This window comes from Nipponia nippon, unplaced genomic scaffold, assembly GCF_047370975.1.
Source record: "Nipponia nippon isolate SJK-2023a ecotype South Korea unplaced genomic scaffold, ASM4737097v1 scaffold_2, whole genome shotgun sequence".
NCBI classification, from domain to species: Eukaryota; Metazoa; Chordata; class Aves; order Pelecaniformes; family Threskiornithidae; genus Nipponia; species Nipponia nippon.
Window position 1 is genome coordinate 108,601,108 of NW_028262336.1, and position 23,637 is coordinate 108,624,744.

Sequence of the window (23,637 nt, forward strand, 5' to 3'; positions counted from 1 at the left end):
AGCACCTCAAATGAAGAGCTCTACGTGGAGAGAGATCAAATAAACTAAATACTTCTGTTGCAATACAGATCAGCTTTGCAAGTGAAAAAGATTCTTAAGTATTGCTGCCAAGTCTAGAACATGATTTGTATACTCCGCAGGTTTGAGGGAGACACCTAAGGAACTTTAAAGATGCTCATTACTAATGAATTGCCACGTGATTTATTTTTTTTTTTAAAGCTTTAAAAGTTAGCTAAGATAACAGGAAAATAAAACTCCCTCCACTAGCCATACCCTAGATCCTCCTTCATAAGCAGCAGCCACATAGAAACTTCACCAGTCCTCTTGCTACACCCCTAAAAAAGACAAAGCTCTTCTGCTTTGTCTTTTAAACATCTGTGCCTCTTTTGCCTTCATATGGAAAATTTACATTCACAAGCCTAGGGTATTTTATGGTTGAACTATTGTATCAGGGAAAATATTAATGTCTGCAGTAATGTCAATTACTGTCTCATCCTACGTGCTACAGTCAGCCCCTGACTCACACTGTGAAGGTTAGTATTTTAACACAATCGTTTCCTGGCATCATGAAAAATACTACAACTCGTTCATACAAAAAACCCAAAAGACAGCAAATCCGTGTTTAATTATGAGCAGTTTCAGCCTAGTTTGCCTATAAATTATTCAGGGTTCACACTGTGATTTTTATTTATCTTAAAAATGCATTTCCAATATAGCTTTCTCCGCCTGCATTTCAGCCTTTATCAAAAACTGCTGCAGTTTTTAATGCTACATCTTGACCGTAAAAGACCAAGAAAAACTCTTTAATTTCCAGGAACAACTGTCTTTTCAAGGTACGCTATACAATTTCAGCAGTATATCTGCTATTTCATCTTACACTTCTGTCAGAAACTCCAGATTCTATCCAATTTTTAACAAACTAGCAAACGACCCCCTCAGATTACACCATCAGCTTTACAAATCCTTCTGCCTCTGTTGAAGAATTAAGAAAACAGCCGACTCCTCCTGCTTCTCCCACTGCTCCTCACTATGCTAGAGTCAATGTGACAACCCACGTACCTTCATTTCTCTGTTGGACACATACAATTAATGCACAAAATCCTTAAAACTGGCAAGAGGTAAGTGAAAGCTTGCAAATTCTGCCACATTCAGCAGCAAGGCATGTGAAGAGCCCCCTCAGTGTGAAGAAACCCCAGAGCTGACCTACAATAACTCCAGACAGCTGGTACAGCTGCAGTCACCCATTATCCAAACAAAGCACTGGAGCCGGTGCAGGCAGCCTTGCTAGGGCACAAATACAGCACCAGGTGCTCTCCTCCTAGGCTGGCTGAAGCACCCCCACAGCCAGGCAGCCCAAGCTGCGAGCAGGAGCAGGCTTCGGGCAGCAACCCCAGAGCTGGGCAAGGCTGAAGATGCTGCTGGGAATGACAAAGTTCATCTTTTGACACTGCTGCCTTTCCGCTGCTGGTATTTGCTACACAAGCCTATCCAAACCACTTAAAGCTGCTCAGGGCTACAATTTAGGCTTCCTGTTGGCACACCGATATCTAACTGGGCACTCCAGACAGCAAAAGCTACTCCAGAACATTTTCTTTTATCTAGCTGTATGAAGGCCATCTCTCTACTGAAGTGCAATGGTTTGGCCATACCGATCAGCCTCCTTGTGCCGTTACTACAAATTGCTGTACTCCAGCACTGATCCACCTTCGTACCACTCAATTCTACTGGTACCATAGCAATTTCAAGATGGCTTTCAACTATAAGACCTTCTATTGTCCTCTTCCAAATGGCCTAGAAACACACCTCTAGCAGAGGGATCAAGACCACAAGAAAACATATTCTGCAGGAACAATCAAAAGAAAACCATCAGAAGTAAGCTCAGTGGAGCAGGGGGCAGTTTTCTTGGCAGTAGTTCATATTTAGAACAGAATTCTCTAGAAGTGGTAAGTATAACTATTGCCTTCAGAAGAAAACTCAGCACTAGCTTCCTTAAACTAACTTCCCCACAAGCAAGAAAATTAAGACTAACAGAAAAGATGCAGCTTACATAGGTACAAAATAAAAAAAGTAATTCCTGCATTGCCTATAGAACCAAAAAAGACTGTTCACTATGTACTCCATTTCAGTTCAAAGAAGGGACATTCAGCTGTTACAGTGATGAAAGCTCAGCAAATACCTAACCAGCCAAGGCAGTTTTACTGTGTTTGGCACCTGGCCTTCTCCATGAGAAGTAGAAGGCTCTTATCCTCCTTCTGCCAAACATTTGGCAAATCATAAATTCTCACTTGCTTCTGGAAGACCACCGTAGTTCAGAGCACGAAAAAAGAAAAGTGATTTATCATAAGCAATCCATAGGAGGAGGTCTTCAGAAGTGGGCACACTTCACCACATGAGCAGCGTGGTATTAAAAAAAAAAGTCTAAACAGGAAAGAGAAGATCTTATAAAGTTTTTATTCTCATGTGTTTACTAATTTATATCAGACACCGCATTCGATTTGTCTATCCATATCCTTTCTATATAACAATTGCAAGCACACACTTTCAAACACTCTGCACACACTGCCATTAGAATGACAAATAAAAAACTTATCCTGAGGTTTATGTCTTTTCTCTTTTAAAGCATTGATTACAACTTTAGGTATGTAAGTTTAGACAATTTTAGGAAAGTCTTGAATTGCCTATTTTTGTCAAAGGAACATGACTTTCTGTTGTGTAAGAGTACTATCCATGCACTGAAGTTGTACATATTTTCAACAGGCTCTTCCTTGGAGGGAATCAACTTCTTTGTAGAAGTAGAACGGTTGACTGGGCAGGTCTGAGAAGAAAAGATGGATGTGCAAGGGAACAACTAGGAATCCAGTGGGGAAAAAAATGCTAACATATTATGTAAGCACTTATGTGAAAACAAGAAAATTCTAAATCCCGTCAATATTTAAGCCAGAAGTTACATCCTGGCAATTCTGGAAAGAAATTAAATAAAACATCCTGAGAAATTCAGAAGATGTTTTCTACTTTTTAAACACACATTATCTAATAATTTTCTGCTTGGTGAGTAACACTGCAGCTTAATGTGACAAACTGCAATTAAAAATAAATATCTTCTTATATAATTCTTCTCCCACAGAATTTTAGCAGAAAGTAGGCTTCCCGTCAGATGCAGGCACCAAAGAGGAAAAAAAAATGAGATAGTTATTTTTGCCTTACTTATTACAAAGACATTTTTCAGGAACAAAGGATCCCATCACAGCTTAAGTGCTTGAGTACTACTGTGATGAACTCAATACACATGCTTCAACAGAATCAGTGGGTTTCGGTTGGTTTTAGTTTAACGCTTGTCTTGTCTAATACTAGCACTATCTGAAAAGATGGCGTTTCTGATATTTTCATTCTAACATTTCACTAACCAATAAATAAATGCTGTAATATCCTATACTGCTTCTTTTATGAACTTAGTATCAGCACTGATCATCTCAGAAACTGTTCTTAATATAAAAAAAAGGGTCCTTTGCAGGAATGTGATATATTGCCCCAAAAATGAATGGGCTAAAGTAAGATCACAACAGATTTTTGTTGACTACAGTTTAAAGATTTCTGGAGAGGTAATAAAACATGGATTGAAATCATTCATTTTGCTATTATCACTGCTTAAAAAACTGTACTACAATTATTTTTATACTGGGAAAAAAGTTTCTATAGAGAGGTAATCTTGATTTAAACTCCCAGCACTGCAACACTGCAGGCACTTTTCACCTCGACACAGCTTGGTAAACTGGATCATAGGTTCATTGCATACATGTGCATACAAAGGACAAGGTGTTATCTCAACTAGATATAAAGCAGTAAAATCTACAGTGCCCTATCTCCAGTGGAATTTTATGCAGAGATAGCTATCCTAATATTGAGACAAGAACAATAAAACTTTTATACAAAGCCTATCTATGGCAAATCATTTAAGACTTGTGTCCTTTTAGTCTCCTAGAAGCACCGAGGTGTCAGAGGAGCTTATGCTTGTGCTACTTTGTTTTGTGCTGACATGTCTATATCAGGAAATAATCATGTGCTTGTGGTGCTAACCTCACTTGTACACCTCTGTAACAGTTCACAAGCACCATCCCTACCAGCATGTGCACCTCAGCATTACTTTCTCTACAGTGCCACTACTGTTGCAACTTGTTAGGGAAAGTGGATTCTCTGGTGTTTCTATGCCTCTCTCATTTCATGCAATGTTTTTGAAACACAGACTAGCAATCACCCAGAGACAACAGACAAAGAAAGTGAACGACACCCCCAGGCATGAGGAGCAAAAGTAAAAGCACACGCCTGGGTTAGGATGCCGTGATGGAGTGCTGTTGGAGGGCAGACAGCACAAATGAACCAAGTTGGCTGAAAGGCAGAAAGGAAGCAAAACAGTTTGGGAAATGCTGCCTTATTTACAAACACTCCCACTAGGCGATGAGATATTCATGGGCAAGCAAGGGAAAACAGCAATCTTTACCATAATATTAAGTGACTGGGCTGTCTTTTCTTTTTTTGTGAATTTATCTTGCATCATAGAAACATCTGATAAAGACTGAAAAAAAGGATAGGTGCCATCCTTTTGCTCTGTAAAAATCTCAGTACAGAATCTAGAGCAGCAGGACTCCTCGTCATGGACCAAGTCCAAAAGCACAGTGATAATACAAATTAGAATTGATACTTTTTCAAAAGAGTCATCAGAACTACTCTGTTATCAGAAACAGCAATTCGAAGTAATGCAATTACTTTATATCATAGCTTTCAGAGCTAACCCTCTCCAAAAGCTTTCACAATTCCTAATATATTGCATCAAATTATTGAATAAACTGCATCAAATTTTTCAAAGCACACGTTTAAGCTTTTGTTTATAATAGCCCCTCTGTACCTAAAACTCAACTTTTTTTTCTATAAATAGTTGTATGAAATGTGTGCAGATAACCTAAACAGAACATTACGACATTTTTCAGAGCACTGAGGGAGAATGCATAAAAGGAAAGGAAAGGTCTTCTTGCTAGTTGCAACAGCAATAAACCAACTGAAGTTGAGGGTGTCTACCCACGGACTACAGGAATTGCATATCTCATAACCAACCTGACAACAACTTGCACAACCCATGCCTCTACTCTCACTTTTGTATATCTGTACTTTGCTTCTAAATAGCTGTTCTCAAATTAAAAAAAAAAAAATGGTCAGGAGAAAAAGGCTGTTAGGAAGCAAATTAAAAAATACAAATAAGTTCTAAGCACAAAATATCTTTGAAGATCAAACAAAACAATCACATAATCTAAATTTGTTTAACTCCTGAAAGACTGATGGAACGAACACACGCGCACACACACAGAGCGTGATCTACACCAACTCGTCTCCAATACACAGTGATTCACCACACCATTCTGGCGGTGTAATGTATTACATCTTTACTAGAAAGCAACAGATCAGGAAAACATCAGCCACATCAGCTTACTATCTAAATCCCTCCACTGACCCCCTTTTCATCAGCTGCCTCATGACCAAGATTATTTTTTCTGCTTTTGAGGGTCTACAGAAATGCTTCTGCCTGTGTTTATCACCCCACCCTCACTTACCATTTGTCCACTTCTCCCGCAGCAGTCTAAATTTGCTTCTAGGTGGTTCCTTACACATGGAACTCTTTCTGAGCTGGTCCCCAAGGTCACTATTTTCTGGGCACTCAAATCCTTCCTGAAGGCCCACTCCTACAGTGATACCTACAAAAAATCAGTTATCTAATACCTGCTAGATAGAAACTAAATGGGGATGCTCTGTATCTTAAAAAACATTATCAAAACTTCAAATTATTAAGATATAGCATATAGAGTTCTCTCACATAATGTAACTGTCCCACACACACACTGCTTTTCATCTTTGCCTTTGAAGCAGAAAAACAATTACAACAGTAAGAGTACTTTCTTTACATTCTTCAATACCCAACACAGGGTGGGTACTACCAGAAACAAATAATTACCAGCACTCCTCAGGTATCTGTAATTCCTGTGGAATATTTGGACTTCGAATGATTTCCCGTACAATAAGGAAAACCCACAAAGTATATAAACAGATACAATCAGTTTCAAAGCCAATTAATAGTGTATTTTTTTTTTTTTTTAAAGTTTGGTATGCTAAAACTGCCCCTCAAAATCCCATGTAACTTCTTCCTTCCCTCCTGTCTTTTTCCTTAGCTCCCCCCAATAATCCCCCCCCCCCATTTCATTTCCACATGAAACACAAAAGCGAAAAGAAAATGCATGTCTATCACTTCCCGATTTCTGGAGTTGACACATGAGACAAAAAGTGATTAAGTGAAATCAGTAATTTTCATTTTCTCCCATGCATCTCTAACTGGTTATTGTTTTTACTCTTCAATTCTCCATTGTCTCTAACCACCTCCAAATATCCCAAATACCTCTTCAATTCTTGGAATTGTCTCCCCATTTCTTAAAAATATTCAGAGCAAAACAAGATTAAAATTGTATCATCTATCAACTCCTGGAAAAGGCATCAGGAAAATTAGAAGGGGAAGCATCTCTCTAAAAAGAAAACTGAGGTATACAACAACTAATACAGCATCACTTGCAAAAAGTACAAACAGGTTTGGAAAAAGAATTCTCAATCATACACCTTTACTATAATACCTATTTTCTGTATATAAGCTAAGAAGAAACAAACCCAGGGAAAAGCGTCCAGTATGTGACATACCACAACTATACTTATATTTAAAAGTTTCAGATAACTGTCTGTTTCTAAATACTTCAAGCTGTAAATACTGAAATGCTACCAAAGATAAGAAAAATCCATATTTAGAATAATCCTGACCATTGTTTCATTGCATTAAGAAGTGTAATCCAAGAGACTACCTTTAGTATCTGTTTTGTTGAATAGCTTATCTTTCAATTTTTTTCCTATATCCACTGCTTCATTTTGTTTAAAAAGGAATGGACTGGTAAAGACTTAAATACCTTTTAAAAAGCAGAAAATGTACAAATATATGTGTCTTTCCACTCCAAGCCCAGCCTATCTATGGATTTCACAAAACCTAAGCTGTAACGCTCACTAAGCTAACCACCAAGCGTTGCATACAGAGTTGCTACGGGGTGGCCACTACCCACTACTGCTATGACCAGCCACATAAAAGGCAGGTAGTGGGCTGCGAAAACAGCCACAATGCTTTTATTAGGCTAACCCAACACAACCCAAACCTCGATGCCCCTTTCCACCTTCTCACAGGCTGGCAACAAAGTCTATTTGCAGACAGACTTCCTCAGCAGCCGCGAAGAAACACAGAGCAAGGCCACTCGGGGAAGTATCGTGGGCACCTCGCAGAAACACAGTCCTGTATTTCGACTACCAGTTTCCTAGGAGGACTTTGAGAAAGGCTTTCTGGTAGAGAACCAGATGAAAACGTCTCACGAGGAGAGGATGAGCTAACCTCTGGCATGAGGATCTCGGGCAGCAGCAGCAGCACTGCTGCCGTGGCCAGCTCCTCCGCCAGCATCAGCGCAGACAGCAGCACCCACCACTGATGCTGCTGCCACTGCCGGGTCCGGAGAGCACCTGGAGCTCCTCACCTCAGCGCCTCTGCATTTTTGTCACATTTATAGGAATCAAAGATGAGATGAAAGAGTGAGCACTACGTATCATGTACTTTATGGCAAAAAGCAGGGTGGAAGTTAGCAAATGTTTAGAGCCATACCTCAGCTCGTATCTATTAATATATAATACGATGTCTACACGCAAAAGAATATAACATCTGTTAAACTACCTGAAAGCTAACAAATACAATTGCAGTTGCCCGTGCAACTTTAACTTGTCTAACTTATGTATAGACATGATACATTTTAAGACCATGATGACATTTTTCTCCAGACGCTCCCTCACGCAGTGTCCTAGGAACGAGCCAGCAGCAGCAGCAAAGCAGGCTGCCACTTTGCTTCTTACAGAAGTTGGAAAGTGCCAGAGCGCCAATACAAGAGGAGAAATTTTTCATGCTATTATGACCCCTACCCATCCTTCCCTGGGCTATTCCTGAAAATCCTGCTAATCAATCCTACTTTCTCCCCTAAATGCCAAGCAACAGTCATCTCCCCACCTCTGCTCCTTCTACAGCCTTCTCGGATTAGGTACTGCTGCCACTGCTGCTCACTGGGCAGACACATGGGATATATGTCTATTAGAAAAGCACCATGTGCAGATTTTGGCAGCTAACAAATCTGAAGGAACTTTTTTCTATTTTTTTCTTCCCCCCCCTTTTTTTTTTGGTCACAGAGGTCCTATGTGAAAAGGATTAAATTTTATTTTTTTTAATCAAACTTTAGACAGGTAATACCAACTACATTTCCTATTTTGTAGACCATCAGCTGGCCACCTTACATATGGAAGGTGAACCATGCAGAAGGCTGAGCACTCACAGCTCAGAGGGAAAAAGTAGGAATGGTGCTTTGAACACATATGCTCCAAATGTCAAGTAGTTTGGGGGCAGGGGACAGCAGTGCTAGCTCCTGAGAGCAGGCAGAGCTCATTGGCATGGTCAGTCTCATTTCCCAAGAACACAAAAAGTCACACAGTCAGGCTAAAGCCACATTTAGCCCACTACCTCATCTCTGACGCTGGACAGCTGCGGATACGTGGACAAAAGCATAAGCATGAGGCAAGGATAAAGCAGGATTTCCCAGCAGGCTCTCAGCCATATGTAGGGGAAGATGAGTCTGATTCAGAGATTATTTTTTTGCATTTAATAATCTCAAGCAGAGTTTTCTTCCAAGAATATCTGATCACTTTTGGAATCCCTGTCAGATCCAAAACATCTATATCACAGAATAGCTTAACCACACACTGTGTGAGAAACTTCTCCTGGTTAGCTCTGAGGATGTCAACTGCTCATTCCACTTCATACCCTCATATTGAAATACTTCCGCACTGGCGTATTTCTTGTATTTTCACTGTTCATCTTCTCCTTATCACTCAACATTCCTATCACCTATGTCGTGAAAATAAGTCAGTATTTGGGGAGCCTTTGTGATTACCACAGGAAAACCTATAAGTAAATTAATAATCCTGTACTCAAAGCAGGATTAGAGTAACACGCATGTTAGAATGAGGCACTGACCCACTTTTAACAATAAATAGGACTACACAGTTAATTAGTTAATGAGCACTATCTGCTCTGTACACTGAATGAGGCTGGGGGACCAGTGAGGAAGGAGGAAGAGAAGGTGGCATCCACAGCCACATAACTGAAGACTACCAGATACTTTTGAATTAGGGAAGACAGTCAGTGAGACCGTACAGGCAGGCGATTCTTGGCAATTCCCAATATCATGTTCTTAACCTCAGAATTTTATTATTTAGTACAACTTTGTGTATTACTTCCTACAGCCATAGAAATAAAACTTTCATTCCATCCATTTGGAAATCATACTGTTAACACCATGGGTCATCAGCAAGGTAAGGGTTTTAGACATTAGCTTGTCAGTACCTATACAGATCAACTTCAGATTTTGAACAACTATTTCTCCTTATTTGTTTCACAAATGTATACGACAGCAAGGAAGCTTAGAAGCAAGACTGGGCCCGCTCCCTGGCTCTTCAACTTTAATTTCTCTCTCCTTCCTTTCCTTACTCTTTTTTCCTAGTTAGTTTCCTTCCTGTAAGATCTTCTTCTACCAGTCCAAGCTTTTGCCTCCTGTAACTTCAAGTGAGGTGGCTTTCCCAGCAGGTAATCACCAATAACACCGGAGTGGGTTTGTCCATTCTTGGTGCCCTCGCTCCTCACAATGGGTGCAACCGCAGAGAGCTCTACGTAGTTTTAAACCTCTGACATGTTCAATAGAAGCAAGTTTTTCAAATAATTTAAATGCTCAGCAGCAACAGCCTCTGAGCACACCCAAATTCTGAGGTTTTTTTCTTAGATTCAGGGCTTGGGCAAATTTTGGAACTCTTTCTTACAAGAAGAGCCTCCACATAGGAGCTTTTACCCCCAAGAAAAATTATGCACCCTCTCCCCAAGCCTGAATCCCCTAGTTTAATAGATTTTAGTGATTTCTTTTTGCATAGGGAAAAAGTGTATTTTGTGCCTAACTCTGTCCAAAAGAAAAATGAACAAAAGATTGACTTATCGCTGCTCAATCTCTCCAAGATATTTCTACCTGTAAAAAAAAAAAAAAAAAAAAAAAAAAGAAAGGCAAGACAGACTTCAGCTTGGACAACTGAAGTTTGACAAAATTATCAAAATCTGAAAATAGTGTCTTTTAATAGAATGCATTAAGCAAATTTATATTACAGGCTCCTCCTGGAAGGGTAGACACGACAGTGCTGTGTTAACTTAAGACACCGACAAGCTACCGACTACAGAGATAATATTGCTCAGTGGCACAAGCTCACCACACCTGGCAAAACAGCAGTTGCAGGTTCCTGAAACACATACTAAGCACTAAAAAGGTATACACAGGATGTTCAGCACGGTTGCATCTTAATTTCAGAAAAGGTACGGTTGTGACCACTTAGTAGTTGAGTCATTTAATATAAACAAATACCAGGTTTATGACAGAAATCAATAATGCAACCAAGCTTAATACACCCATTTAACAGGGCACAACTTTTCTGAAGGAGCATCTTTTCCTAGCTGCCAAGTGCTGCTTTACCTACAAACAGAACAGTTATTAAAAATCAGTTTACTGCACGCACCACCTGACTATTGGACCGCACGTTAGGAAGATGCATAACCGACCAGTAACAGCAACGCCGCTCTGCATAGCACACAGGCAACCTGAACTCTCACCATTTGAGAAAGGGCTGCGTATGAAGGCTGGAGAAGCCTTGGGGGGAAAAAAAAAAATTTAGAAGCGATTTCTGCGTGAGCCACTGTGAAGTGGCAGATAAGGCAGATATCTATAGTTATTTATAAAATTATTTCCTATTTTTTTAATGTAGTATTTCAGCTGGAACATTTAAAACTTCCGAGAGCTGAAACTCAGCATAGGTTGTCAGGAGGAGCCCATCCAAGGGTGCTGCTCCGGAAAGCGCTGCCTCCAGCCCGACTTTGGGCAGGGAGGTCCAGCGAACCCGCACCGAGCCCAGCCCCGGGGTGACCGATGGGCAGCTGCCCCCCAAAGCCAGCCGGGGGGAGCCCCTTCCCACACACACCTGCCCGCTCCTGCCCCATCAGTAACGGCCGGGTCCACCCGGCGAGGCGCAGCCCCGTCCCAACCCGTCCCGCCGGGGACCCCCACGGCGCCCCGCACCGGCCGACCCCGGGGGGCAGGCAGCGGGGCGGGGAGGCCGGGAGGGCGGCCCGGGGACCCCCGCCGCCACCATGGCTGTTGTTATTTGTTTCCGGTAGCACCACAGCCCGTCGGGGAGCCGGAACAACGCGCCGCCCGCCCGCCTCCCGCCGCCCCGCTCCCGGCAGCGCCCCCGCCCCACCCCACCCCAGGGCCGCCCCGCCGCACTCACTCGCCAGCCGCGGGCCATCCAGCCCCCCGCCGCCGCCGCCTCCGCCGCCGCCTCCCGCCCCCAGCTCGGCTTTCTTAGGCCCCACCGCCGCCGCCGCCACCGGGCCCGGGCTGGCGCCGTGCGGCGGGTAGCCAGGCCCGGCGGCGGCGGCGGCGGCCGGGGGGATGCCGAGCGGGAGCCCGCCGAGGGGGGCGGCGGGCCCCGGGCCAGCGGGGGCGGCGCCGGGCTCCTCATGCAGGAACTGGCACTCCTCGCCGTAGAAGCAGGTCTTGTCCTTGGCGTAGTAACGGCAGAACTTCAGCTTCACGGCGCCGCCGCCGCCACAGCCGGCCCCCGCCCCGCCGGCCGCCGGCCCCGCCACGCCGACCCCCGCCGCCGCCGGCGGCGGCCCCACCACCGGCGACGGCGACGAGCAGGGCAGGCCGCTGCTGTTCATGGCAACCGCCCCGCCGCCGCCGCCGGGGTCGGCACCATGGGGAAGGAGGGCGGGAGGGAGGGGGCGGGGAGGGGGAAGGGGCGCGGGAACCGCCGTCACCCCGGGCTCCGGCTCCGGAAGGGGGAGGAGGGGGCGACTCCGCGCCTCTTAAAGGGGCCGCGCGGCCCGCGGCGGGGGCGGCGGCGCCTCCTCCTCAGCGGTCCCGGCGCTCGGGGTTGTTTATGCCATTTTCCTCTTCCTGAGCGGCCGCGCCTGCGCCGGCGCGGAGCATGCTGGGTAGCGCCGCCGGGCCGGGCCGCGCCGCGCCGCTGGCTGCTGCGGGCGGGAGCGGTCGGAAGGGGGACAGGCGGGAGCCGCCGTGCTTCAGGCGGTGGAGCGCGGTGTCCGGCGGGCGAGGGAGGCCGGGGGCCGGCGCGGAGCGAGCCGGCTGTCCGGCCGGCCTGGCTGGGTTCGCGCGGGCGGGCGGGCGTTAACCGTCCCGCCGAAGGGCGGCCTGCGGGCGTTAGCGGCGGGTGCGGAGGGGCAGGTGGCCGCCCGCCTCCCCCTCGGGCCGGGGCCGCTCGGCTCCCCTGCCGCCGGGCTGGCTCTCTGGCCTTTCCCCCCGCGGTCCCGGCAGGATCTCAACCGATTTCCCCTCAAAAAGTCACGTACCTCTCTTCTGCTGAAGGGCAGGCGGCAGCCCGTTCGCTCGTCCCTGCCTGCCGGCATAACGGGAGCGCAGCCTGAGGGATTCTCCCCCTCCAGGAGTCGAATCGGTGGGCTGGCTGTCTTTAAGGGGATGTTTGAAGTGTTTTCCCCCGAGTGTGGAGGATTTTGTTATGTGAATTTTCAGTGACTCACTTGAAAAGCTGCACAAGATTTTTTTTTTTTAATTTTTCCTCAATCAAATTGTTGGCATAGCTTGTGGTGCAATTGCTGAAATAATGTGTATATATATATTATATAAAAAATATTCTCAAAAACCCATCGTGTTAAAGTGCACTTGACATTATTTGGGAAGAAAAACATTTACTGTAGAATTAAGATTACTTTTTGTCTATCATAGTCTTCTCTCTTACTAAAAATGAAAAGAAAATCAGGACCTGCCTCCAAGATGCTTTGACAGTTTGTGCGAAAAGAAATTTTAAAAAGTAATGAGTGAGCTTTTAAGTGTCACATTGGAACAAATCAAAGTCTTTCTTCCTCAGATAAAGACTTTAAAGACTTCAAGAAGCAAGCATGCCTTAAGCTGAAATCTCAAGATCACCATTTTTGCAGTCAGAAGCGCGGCTTCTCTAGGCTTATGAACCAGCTGAGGAAAAAATGATGGTTGCTCTGCAAAAAAAGGTTGGGCAGAAAACTAGAGAAGGGCAAGGCTGCAAGACTGAGGGGTCCAGTTCTAGCCTGGTGTCCCAAGAAAACAAGAAGAGGGTATCATCTCTCTGTCACTGCCCAACAATTTTCCGCCTTTTGCTTCCTTATGGGAAAGAAGTCACAGCTTCTGTGTTCCTGCAAGTTTAGAAAAGTAGGCAAAAGGGTAATTTCTCCCTTAAAATCTCTGGGTAGGAGGTCAGACAAACCGCAGCAGATTCCACGGGGAAGAGAGTCCTCATAAACGCCTCAACCATGGGAAAGGTTTCAGTCCCAACTTGCGGCTTCTCAGACAACCAAAATTGGTTTGCTTCAGTACACGGATCAGAGGCAGTCCCAGCTGCTGTAGCTGAGGTGCCCACGGTGCTGCTCAGTTGTGTATCACTCAGCCCCCTGGCATTAGTAGTATGCCCCTGAGGAGCGAAACCAAGGGATTCCCTGCACTGCGAGCTGTTGCAGCTACACACAGGTGCCCACGGGTGACACTCCCCTCAGCTGCTGCAGCGGGAAAAGGGAGAGCCTGGGAGCGCATTGTTTTCGCCCCCTTTGCCCTGCTCATCCGTGCCCTGGGAAGATGCCAGCACAGAGCAGAGGTCTCGGGCAGATGGGGCCTTTGGGGTGCATGGGTTCGTAGAGGGGAATGGGAGGTAAAAGATGTTGTGTTGAGGTAATGCCAGGTGTGGGGGAAGAGAGGAACACAATATCACCTTCTGCTGAAGTCTGGTTATCAGCAGTCTATTTATCACCCCTTATTCCAGGTGTGATGTCCCCTGGAAAAACATCCCTTCCCTCCAGAAAAGTCAGACTGAGTGGACAAGTTATACATGCCTGTGAGGAGCTTGAAAGGGGCCACAGAAAGATGTTAATAAAGGGAGATGAAAAATCTCAGCTTTCACCCAGACCTTTCCCAAGCTCTGTGGATCTTTTATCCAAAGCTTTAGTACTGTGGATTTAATGGTATCAAGTTATCTTACAAGAGATTTCATGATGCACATAGGGTAATACCTTTTCTGGGTAAACTGGTTGAACATGAAATGACTTCTTCCACGCCAAGACTTCAATTGCATAGCCACGCCCATCGCTGAAGTGTATTGTAACCTGTGTTTTCAACCTTGTGAATCTGCTTTTCCCACAGCTCTTTTGCTGATCCATGCATGTGTCTAATATTACATATACACAGTGAGGTTAGGAACAAGGACACAAATGGGCTTGTGTATACATGACCCACATTTTTTCTGTCTGCGTGCGGGAGCTCGGGTTGAAAACATTCCCACTGGATGCGGGAAGAGCTGAGATAGCGGACTGGGCAGTAGCGCATGATCCTGCCAGCCAGAGTGCCCAGATAGCAATGAGACGTGCGGTACAGTGCCAAGGGTGTTTGGGTTCTCCCCCACCAACGTCGGTGTAAGTGCTGTACCTGAGCCACTGAGCGTCAAACCAGCTTGGAAGCATCCCTCGTCTCTTCTACGTTCTCTTGGCCAGCAGAGCAGAGCCAGTAATGGGAAGAGACTCAAGATGGCATGAGATTCTTTTTGTGCCTTTGGCAAACTCTCACCTCTCCTGTCTCTTCAGTTCTGTTGACTATATATAAGGACTTGGCCTGAAGGCTGACCTGCAGCTACAGAGTGTCCATATGGGAGCCCGACACTTTCTCATTAATCATAACCATGTGTTCCTCTCCAGAATTTTATTTTTATTGCCTTGTTCCTGCTGGTCAGCCAGAGCGCTGAGGAGTCCTGCTGGGCATTCGCTATCTGCTTGAACTTGCTCCGCTGCCTTGTGCAGTGCATGGAGATTTCCTGGGCATTCCTGCGGAGTAGTGATTGATGATGTTATCATTTTTTTCACAAAACTAGGTCCCCTGTTAACTGAAGCTGGCACCTATATGGAGAACGCTGCCATTCCTCTCCTGGGCACATACCCAAATTTACTTTGCATGAGATCCAGGGAGCAAGATGAAGGAGAAACAGATAGATGCCCCTGGGTCTTGTCCCACTTTGTAGTCAAGTCATAACTGTGGTGTGCTTTTCAACCCAGAAATGGGGAAATACTCCTGTATGCATGCATGCAGCCATAGCCAAGTGACAGAGTTTTTATGAGCTCTGACAGAACGGCAGAACCAAACATTATCAGATGAAAAATAAAGGGGGGAAGGGAGAAAAAAGGAAACCCTTGAGAAGGAAAGCCCTGCCAAGAGCTTTTTTCTCCAGCCAAATCAGATCGCAAGTGCCAAATAGCTCTCCCCTAACATTTGAACCAGTGCTGAGAAAGCCATGTCTGCTATTGAGAGTGACAGTTTCTCTTTGTGTCAACCCAAAATTAACATGTTTATTAAATCATGTGGAAACAGATCTTGAAGTGCAGGCTAGCATCAGATAATGCAAATGAATACCAATACTTTTTGAGGGATAGAGTTATTGTAGCTGTGATTTTTTTTTAAGGCATAGGCAAGACAAGTTTTGTAGGTAGGAATCTTGGTTAAACCAACCAGGTAGTCAGAAAAAGTAATGCCTGAACACTGTTTTTTTCAACAGTACCAGCTGGTCTATTAAGAGATATTATCTCTACTTACAAAACTGGCCTTGCTTACTATTATTGAAACAGATCAAAGGAAATACTTCTAAAAAAAGTTTTCACATAATCTGAATTTAACCTTTAAAGTCTACCATTATAGTATATAATTAAAAAAAAATTAGCAAGATTTACAAAAATATAAGCATGATCAGAGTCCACAGTCATATTAGACAAGAATTTAGCATTTGTTCATTTATTTTTTGAAGTAAGAGTAATAAAGCCTGATAGTTCAGGATATACACCAACTGCTGTCTGAAGTCTGAGGGCAATTGCCACTCTTGAGGAGATTATTCCACAAAATTACGTTTTTTTTAATCTTCCTTTGAAGCATTTGAGAATGACTAATATGGCAGTCAGGATATTGGATTGAATGGACTGACCTGCCGTGGCAATACCCATGGGTCCCTAACTAGGCGGTTGTCTTTACTAACAGTGTCTGGAAGAAACTAAATGTTGCTCCTAACCGGACTCCCATTCACATGCAAAACGAAATTCATTCTGATTCGGTAAAGTTCTGAATTCAAATCAAGTAGCAAGTCACGAGTTGACCCTGAAGTGCTCCTGCTACGTTAGCTACGTTAGCTACGTTAATAATGTATGCTAACACCTATGTTAATAATGTATAGGGGGTTGGTCTAACCTTAGGCTAGAGTTCATATGATTACAAGCACTAAAATGTAAGCCTAGTTTCACTGTGCTGGTAATCCAGTCATATGGTTTAGCTAGAGAGTTCTTACCATGTGGCTACTCCCACTGGAGCTGGCTTTATCTAACTGTTGCAGTGAAGGCCAACCATGACGTGACACAACTTGCATAAAATAATTGGTAACAGAAACCACTCTCCCATGGCGGAAAAAACCCTACTCACCCAGAAGAATGCTTTACTGTCATATACACGTGCATATGAGCCCCAGTCCAGCAACTTGAGGAATAAGTTAATATGCTAGATTTTATAAATTTATTTTGGCTTCATCCAGTAGATGTGAACTGTCCTAGCTGGTGGCATCTTTCACAGAAGCTTTTAAGCTGAAAACGTCACATGTACATTAAGACTTCTGATACCAGATCAGCTGAATCATCAGCGAGGGATTCTCATACTTATGATTAAGAAAGTTAATGTTAGTTTTTCCTTGTCTGAACCACAAAAAGGCAAAATATCTTCAATGAAATCCCAGCAGCTTTCAGTGCTGAATGCATCAGATGGAAGAGAAAACAAAGCTCTTTGCTCACTTGCCAATTTTAAATCAAAGGACTCAAAGGACAAGCATCCACTCTTTTAGTATATATGTAAGTGTTCGGACAGGTCATTGCCATGCCACCTGACTGCCCACGAGCAGTAAGTGACTGGGGCAGGTTTGTGCTAGTTTCAGAACAGAAGCACAAACTGTCCGCACCCTGGTTTCTGAGGGCAAAACTTGTATGTCGGTGTGGTGTTGAAAGTGATACAAGAAAGTACAAGAAAGACATAGAGTGAGTCAGTCTAGTGAAGGGCCGTGAAGATGATAAGGGACTGGGGTATCTGACATATGAGGAGGGGGTGAAAGGGCTGCGACTGTTCAGCCTGGAGAAGAGAAGGCGTGGGGGGATCTTATCAATGTGTCTAAATATCTGATGGGGGAGCCAGACTCCTTTCTGTGGTTCCCAGAGACAGGACCAGAAGCAATGGGCACAAACTGAAACACGGGAGGTTCCCTCTGAACATCAGGAAACACTTTTTTTCTGTGAGGGTGGTTGAGCACTGAATAGATTGCCTGGAGAAGCTGTGGACTCTCCATCCTTGGAGATATTTAAAACCTTACTGGATGTGCTCTGGGGCAACCTGTGCTAGCTGATCGTGCTTCGAGCACGGGGCTGGACTAGGTGATCTCCAGAGGTGTGTTCTGACCTCATCCATGCTGGGACTGTGTGCCAGTGAGGGCTGTGGAAAAAAAAGGCAACGTGCCAGCCGGGAGTGTTTGTTGCCAGCATGGCATTTCCCTGTTTGCAATGATTTCTCTAAGGCCTGTGGAATCCTACACTTCCTTTCCTGGTTTTTGCATCCTTGCAAATATGTACTTCCCTAGTTTTCATATCATTTCAGCTCCTTCCTTTGCACTGCATCACATACAAACTTGTCTTCAGCACCAGAGTACAATGCCATTGCCTCAGTGTGTATCTCTAAGGCAGTCTTGTGAGAGATCATGCGCTCATCTCTGCTAACAATGCTGGCCTCAATGCCGGCCTCAATGCCGTTTCCCCCATTGCCCCTGCAATTACCTTTGGGATGTTTTCTGTAGCTTCTTTTATCTTGATATGTCTGTCTAGTTCTGGTCCATCTACATTTTTATTTAATCTTCCTTAATGCAAAAGCAGCTATTTACCAGGTACCAATAAAACCCAAAAATATCTAGATATCATCTCTGGCAGGTTTCTGAGAACACCTTACTGACATTGAATTTATTTGCTTAGGGATTCTTTTTATCCAAGTCCTGTACAGTTGCAGAATGGATGCTTAGTCCGTAGCAAGTAAAAATACAACAACTGAATGAATAATATAATAAAATATAATTTTATATATAAAATACAACAACTGAATGAATAACAAAAATTCCCCAGCGTATGTTTAAGACTCAGCTGGACATGGTGCTGGGCCATCTCATCTAGACTGTGCTCTTGCCTAGGAAGGTTGGACCAGATGATCCTTGAGGTCCTGTCCAACCTGGTATTCTGTGATTCTATGGTTCTATGGTACCCTGGGGGAGATGCTCCCGCTTATCCCTTAGAAGTGGACCCACTTTCTGCCCGGGGGCTGTGATGCATGGCTGTGGAAGCCGGAGAGATCTGCCTGCCCCTCTGCCACGTCCTGTCCTGGTACAAACCAGCGGGCCTCGCTGGGGCGAGCAACTTCAGCTGCAGCCGGACTAGTTCCACCCTTTCCATACCAGCGACCGGGAGGCAATGAGGAGGCAGGCCCCGGAGTGCTATGCCCCGAGGGAGACAGCGAGCGGGGACAGGCTGGGGGCAGAGGGACCGTGCCCCTAGAGGCCCGTGTCTGAGGGCGAGCCTGGAGGCCTTTATTTTTATCCCCCTAGACAAGTCATCTGCGAAACGACTTCAGAGCAGCTGTAGCTCGGTTTGAACCTTCCTGCGGACAGTGCTAGTTCCCTGTTCCTCCTGGTGTAAACACAGCCCCGTGCTGCAAACCCGCTCCCCGTCCGGGTGGCAGCCCCCCGGGGGTGACTGCAGCAGGTCCTCTGTCCTGAGGGGACAGACCAAGCGCTCGCCCCGCGCGGGAAACTTCCCTCAGCCCGGGACGACAGATGCGGCAGGGTATTCCCATGGTGTCGTGCAAACTTTGCTTGGATTTTTTTTTTTGAGCTATTCAGCTTGGCAGCACCGCTTGCTCTTCCCCTCATCGATACCCAGAGAAATTATGCAGACTGCCAGTGTGTGAAAGCAGAAACTACAACTGCTTCGAAAATAAGAATCGAGGTGAGACAGCAAAAAGTCAGCTGCACCAAATTTACCCGAGAAAATACATTTTTGTAGAAGTGTGAGCGAAGGGCTAAAGAAGCAGGCAAGGAGTGAGCAGCCGGAGCGGAGGCAGCTGCTCAGCTTGGTGGAGGCATCCTCCAACAGAAGGAAGACGCTCCCCGACCCCCAGAGAGGCCCCTCTTCTCCCCGTCCCGCAGCCGTTTCCTTCAGGCTCAGGTCTCGGGCCCTCGCTTTTGAAGAAGTGGTTTGTTTCATTGTGGGCAGTGACGTGCACCCTTAAGACAACCACCTGCACAGCTCAGTTTCACTCGCCAGGGCCGGGGGACTGCAGGGCATCGCCAGCCATGGCAGCGGGCTGGCCCTGCGGCCACCCCGCTGGAAGCCTGTTTCAGCTAGCAGGTAAGGTCTCCTTGCACCCTTTCCTCCCCATTTCCCAGTCTCTCACCGCATGCCTTCACATCTTTCCTTTCTTTCTCCTTTGACTTCTTATCCACTCATTTTCTCCCGCGTCTTTTCTTTTCTGTCCCACCTTTCTTCTCTCTTCTGGGGATGCTCTTCTCCCTCCCATCACCCTCATCTCTCCCAGCCCAGCCTGGCTTTTGCTCTCACTGCACCTGATACATTTCATGCTCAAGGCAAAAAGTATTTAAATGTACTGATTTTTTGTTTTCTTTTTCCTGATGTAAATGTGTTTCCTGCTGTTAATGCTAGCTTGACCTGATCACTTTAAACAATCTATCTGCAATTTCCCAGGTAAATAATCTGTGAATCAGATACCTTGGTAGAGTGAAATATAACGATGCATCTGTATCTTACCAGGTTTTGTTGTTGTTGTTCAATGATCTAAATAGAAGAAGGCATGATATTAATATCTAGAAAGTGCCTTTGTTTTGTTAGAGTGAAGAGTTTTGGATTTTAAAGCTTGATTTCCTCTACTGAAAATCATCCCAACATTTAACTGTTAGGAGAAAAGAAAATAACATTTGCTTCCATATCAAATGCCTGAAACTATTCTTCTCTAGCTCTAAAATAAATGACTTGCTCCTATCAAACATGATCTTGCTGATTCAAAATCCAGGACTGAAACAAAAAGAGAATGTGTTTCTTCCTGATAGACGCAGTTCTGATGCATGCCTGGGAAAGCTATTTAGCAATCTGCAGTCCATTTTCAGCTCCATATACAGGGAAAATAATATTTACTTCAAAGAGCAATTGTTAGATATTATTCATTCATGGTTGAAAGTCTACGTGAGCTATTTGAAGAGAAGGTGGAGTAAAAATGAAAATGAGTATTTTATGATCTACTGCTTTGCATGACTGCTGATACTACTACTAAGCAAACCCTGTCAAAGAGGGATTTCTGTGTTTTCTTCTTGACTGAGCTTCACTAGTCTTGCAGGCTGCATAACAAAGTAAATAAAAATGATAAGCATCTGGGATGTGATGATGCCCAAAGGCCCCTGGGAGGGATAGACTTCAGCACAGCTACGAGACAGTTCTGCAGAGAGAGCAAAAGGTAGGGGAGCCCCAAGGTGTGATTATCCGCCAGGAGGACTGGTGTTCTTTCTGTTGAGATATTATTTAGTCAAGGCAAGGTATATAGGAAGGCAGCGTTACTTCTTGTAAGGCCAGCTGATATAGGGGAAAAAAGCAAATGCTTTTGGACAGACCAACCAGCTAGGATTTGAAAGATCAGAAACATAGTTGACAGCAGAAATCCTGAGAACTGCTAGCTCCATACATCTCTCTCTAGCAGATCACTCTTGAAAAGCAATTTTGATGTAAAAAATGTTAAGCCTTTAATGAATTATATGCAATTTCTTAAAAATGTGTGTGTTCCCTTTAAGAATCTATCTGTTGTCTAGAGATAAGACCTAGTAATAAGTTGTGCAGACACAGACGGTATCCATATGATGAACCAGAATCATCAGAAACTGTAACACTTAACCAGCAAAGAAAAGCTAAACTATAATCACACCTAGAGGAGAATCTCCACAATATCCATAGACTTAAGGCACCAGGTCTGTCTTTAAATTATAGGTAAAAGTTGCAGGAAGGAAAAAGCATCTTGCCTGTGTTATTTGCTGGAAAGAAATGATCCCCAGCAGCAAGGAATGTAATCCCAAGAACTTCAGAAAACAATATATACAATACAATATATATGTAAATACAGCCATATACATTAAAAACACTATACTACTTCCTCATCTTCTCAACTTTTTCTGGTCATCCTAAGCGAGAGCTTGTGGTTAAAGAGAACATTATCTAGTGTACAATTAGTCTTGCTCTAGTGGATGAGGTGGGAGGGTGGATGGCGCCTGGGAACTGAGACAGTAGTATGGTTTCGTGTTTTACAAATTGGAGAATTTTGAGACGAACAGAGACTTTTGGTGACCTGTCTCATCAGGGGAAGTTTTCCATTAACAACCACTCTTGCTCCCTTTATTTTTGTTGCACCCTCTCTTACTAAGAGCTCTTCATGGGTTTACCTGCAGTTTCAGAGCACCTGAGAGAAATGAAGCTGTGAGATGCTGACTGAGATCTCCCTGTGGCTGGCAAATGAGAGGAAATTTTATATGAGCAAGGACTGCAAACTCAGGCCCTAACAAGCACTGGATTAGATTGTGGTGTGTCTGATTGCACAAAAACTATAGGGCAATACTGTTGAAAAACCCCTCACAGAACACACAGGCATCCATTACACTCCTGTGGCAGAGACCCAGGAAAATATAAGATGGGCCAGCATGCTTCTGCTTTTTAAGGAGAACCCCAGAAATGCTTGGGACCCAGCTGTCTGCAGGATCCGTCCACCTCTGAGCAATACACCAGTTTCTCCCTGACACATCAGCTGACAAACATTCCAGAGCAAGTTCAGGCGCCGAGCCCTGCCACTGGCAGGAAGGTGAAATCAATGAGCACCCCAGGGGGAATCAAGTTTGATCCTGACTACAGTCTCTTTCCTGAAACATGCAAAAACCTGGGTGCAAGCTGGCTGTGAATGCTGGATAAGGCCAGTACATGGTCTGCTTACTTAGGGAAAGAGTCATGCCTAGCAGAACATATTTTCGTGGTCATCCATCACCATGCATTTCACGGATCAGAAGATAAGGTATCGCTTCTGAAGTGCAAATTTCTGAAGGTGAAAGGATCATGCAGGAAAAGGGTTATTTTCCAATGCAAGTAAATGCAACTTAAAACTATGGGTGTTTATTTCTTTTGAGGTTTGGCCCCATTTGCTTTTCCCCTCTTTTCTACAGAAAATTCCTCAGGTTACCAGTATTTCAAGCTACTGAGAAGCTGGAAGATGCTCAGAGCGCAGCCCGACTGCCAGTGCCGCCCGCAGGTCTCTGCCCAGCGGTGCATGGGTGCGTGCTGCTGTGACTGCTCAGTGGCGGCAGGTTTGTCAGCCGAGCAGAGCTGTGGGCATCCTGTCCTTCTGCAGCACCCCCTTTGAAAGCCCTTCCTATAATGACCCCAAAATAATATAGCATAGAGCACCTCCTGTTCACGGGTTTCGGAAAACGTATCTTTCAAAAGATCTGAAACTTCATGGCATAAACTCACCCAGGTTTAAGATTCTTCGCTGCAGGCTGAGAAGCTGTTTTGGGTCATTGGGTTGAGTTAGGTGTTCTGAAAGTCTTCATGGAGATGTTTGCTGTGAAAGACAGGAACGAAAAAGTCCAGGAAACAGCAGTAGGAATGAAATTGGAGAGTAAAATGTTTACAAAGACAAAATGTGGAAGAGCAGGAGTGGATGACCAATGAAGGCAGAAAGCAATTTCAGTTTTTTATAGTAACACTAGAAAAGAACAAGGACTGTTTAATCCCAGTGGTCACACACTTTTAAAAGGAAAATAGGGACCAAAAAAATCAGTCCAGAGCCAACAAACAGCAGCATTTCTCAAATGGGCAGGAAGACCTTATTTCCCATATGGCTTAACCCTATTGCTATAGAAGTACATTTAAGAAGATGCTATAGGACTTTAAATGGAAAAGTGATGCAAAATGCTTCCTTAAGGAATCTGTAACAGATTGCTGGTGTGTTTGAAGGATAGACTCTTCTTTTCTCCTCTATATTTCATGAGAAATAAGATGATAATAAAGCTAGACAGATAGCTGGATAAATGTTGTGTGCCTATTTCTCATCCAAAGGAAGGAACGGCTCCCTAATTTTTCTAAGGCATTTCCTTAAAAACTGCTGAAAACAGACAGAAAAGCTGCAGGGTAAACCGACAGAAAAGCTAGCTTATCGCCTGGATATATAGCTCTGTTACTGTTGTAAAAGTAAGGCATCATTTACTCCTTTCTTTGTAGTCTAGGCT

At 44.6% G+C, this 23,637-nt stretch overlaps 2 protein-coding genes across 17 annotated transcripts in view; one reads left to right on the forward strand and one right to left on the reverse strand.

The window, feature by feature from the left end:
* Positions 1–12,726, reverse strand: part of PAN3 (poly(A) specific ribonuclease subunit PAN3) — an 86,401-nt gene extending 73,675 nt beyond the window's left edge. For 4 of the 16 annotated variants that reach the window (XM_087759436.1, XM_087759433.1, XM_087759426.1 and 1 more), the window contains exons 1-3: positions 11,637–12,724; positions 11,482–11,573; positions 5,601–5,741 (exon numbers count right to left, since the gene is read on the reverse strand). In XM_087759436.1, coding sequence (XP_087615562.1) covers positions 5,601–5,741; positions 11,482–11,573; positions 11,637–11,917 — 514 coding nt within the window. In that variant the 5' untranslated portion in view covers positions 11,918–12,724. Of the gene's footprint in view, positions 1–5,600; positions 5,742–10,807; positions 10,845–11,481 lie in introns of all 16 variants that reach the window. The other 12 variants (XM_087759434.1, XR_015705183.1, XM_087759427.1 and 9 more) reach the window with 12 other exon arrangements.
* Positions 12,727–19,641: 6,915 nt separating this feature from the next.
* Positions 19,642–23,637, forward strand: part of FLT3 (fms related receptor tyrosine kinase 3) — a 43,500-nt gene continuing 39,504 nt past the window's right edge. Inside the window, exon 1 of the mRNA XM_087757201.1 lies at positions 19,642–19,714. Within this exon, the coding sequence (XP_087613327.1) occupies positions 19,660–19,714 (55 nt within the window). The 5' untranslated portion in view covers positions 19,642–19,659. The remainder of the gene's footprint in view (positions 19,715–23,637) is intronic.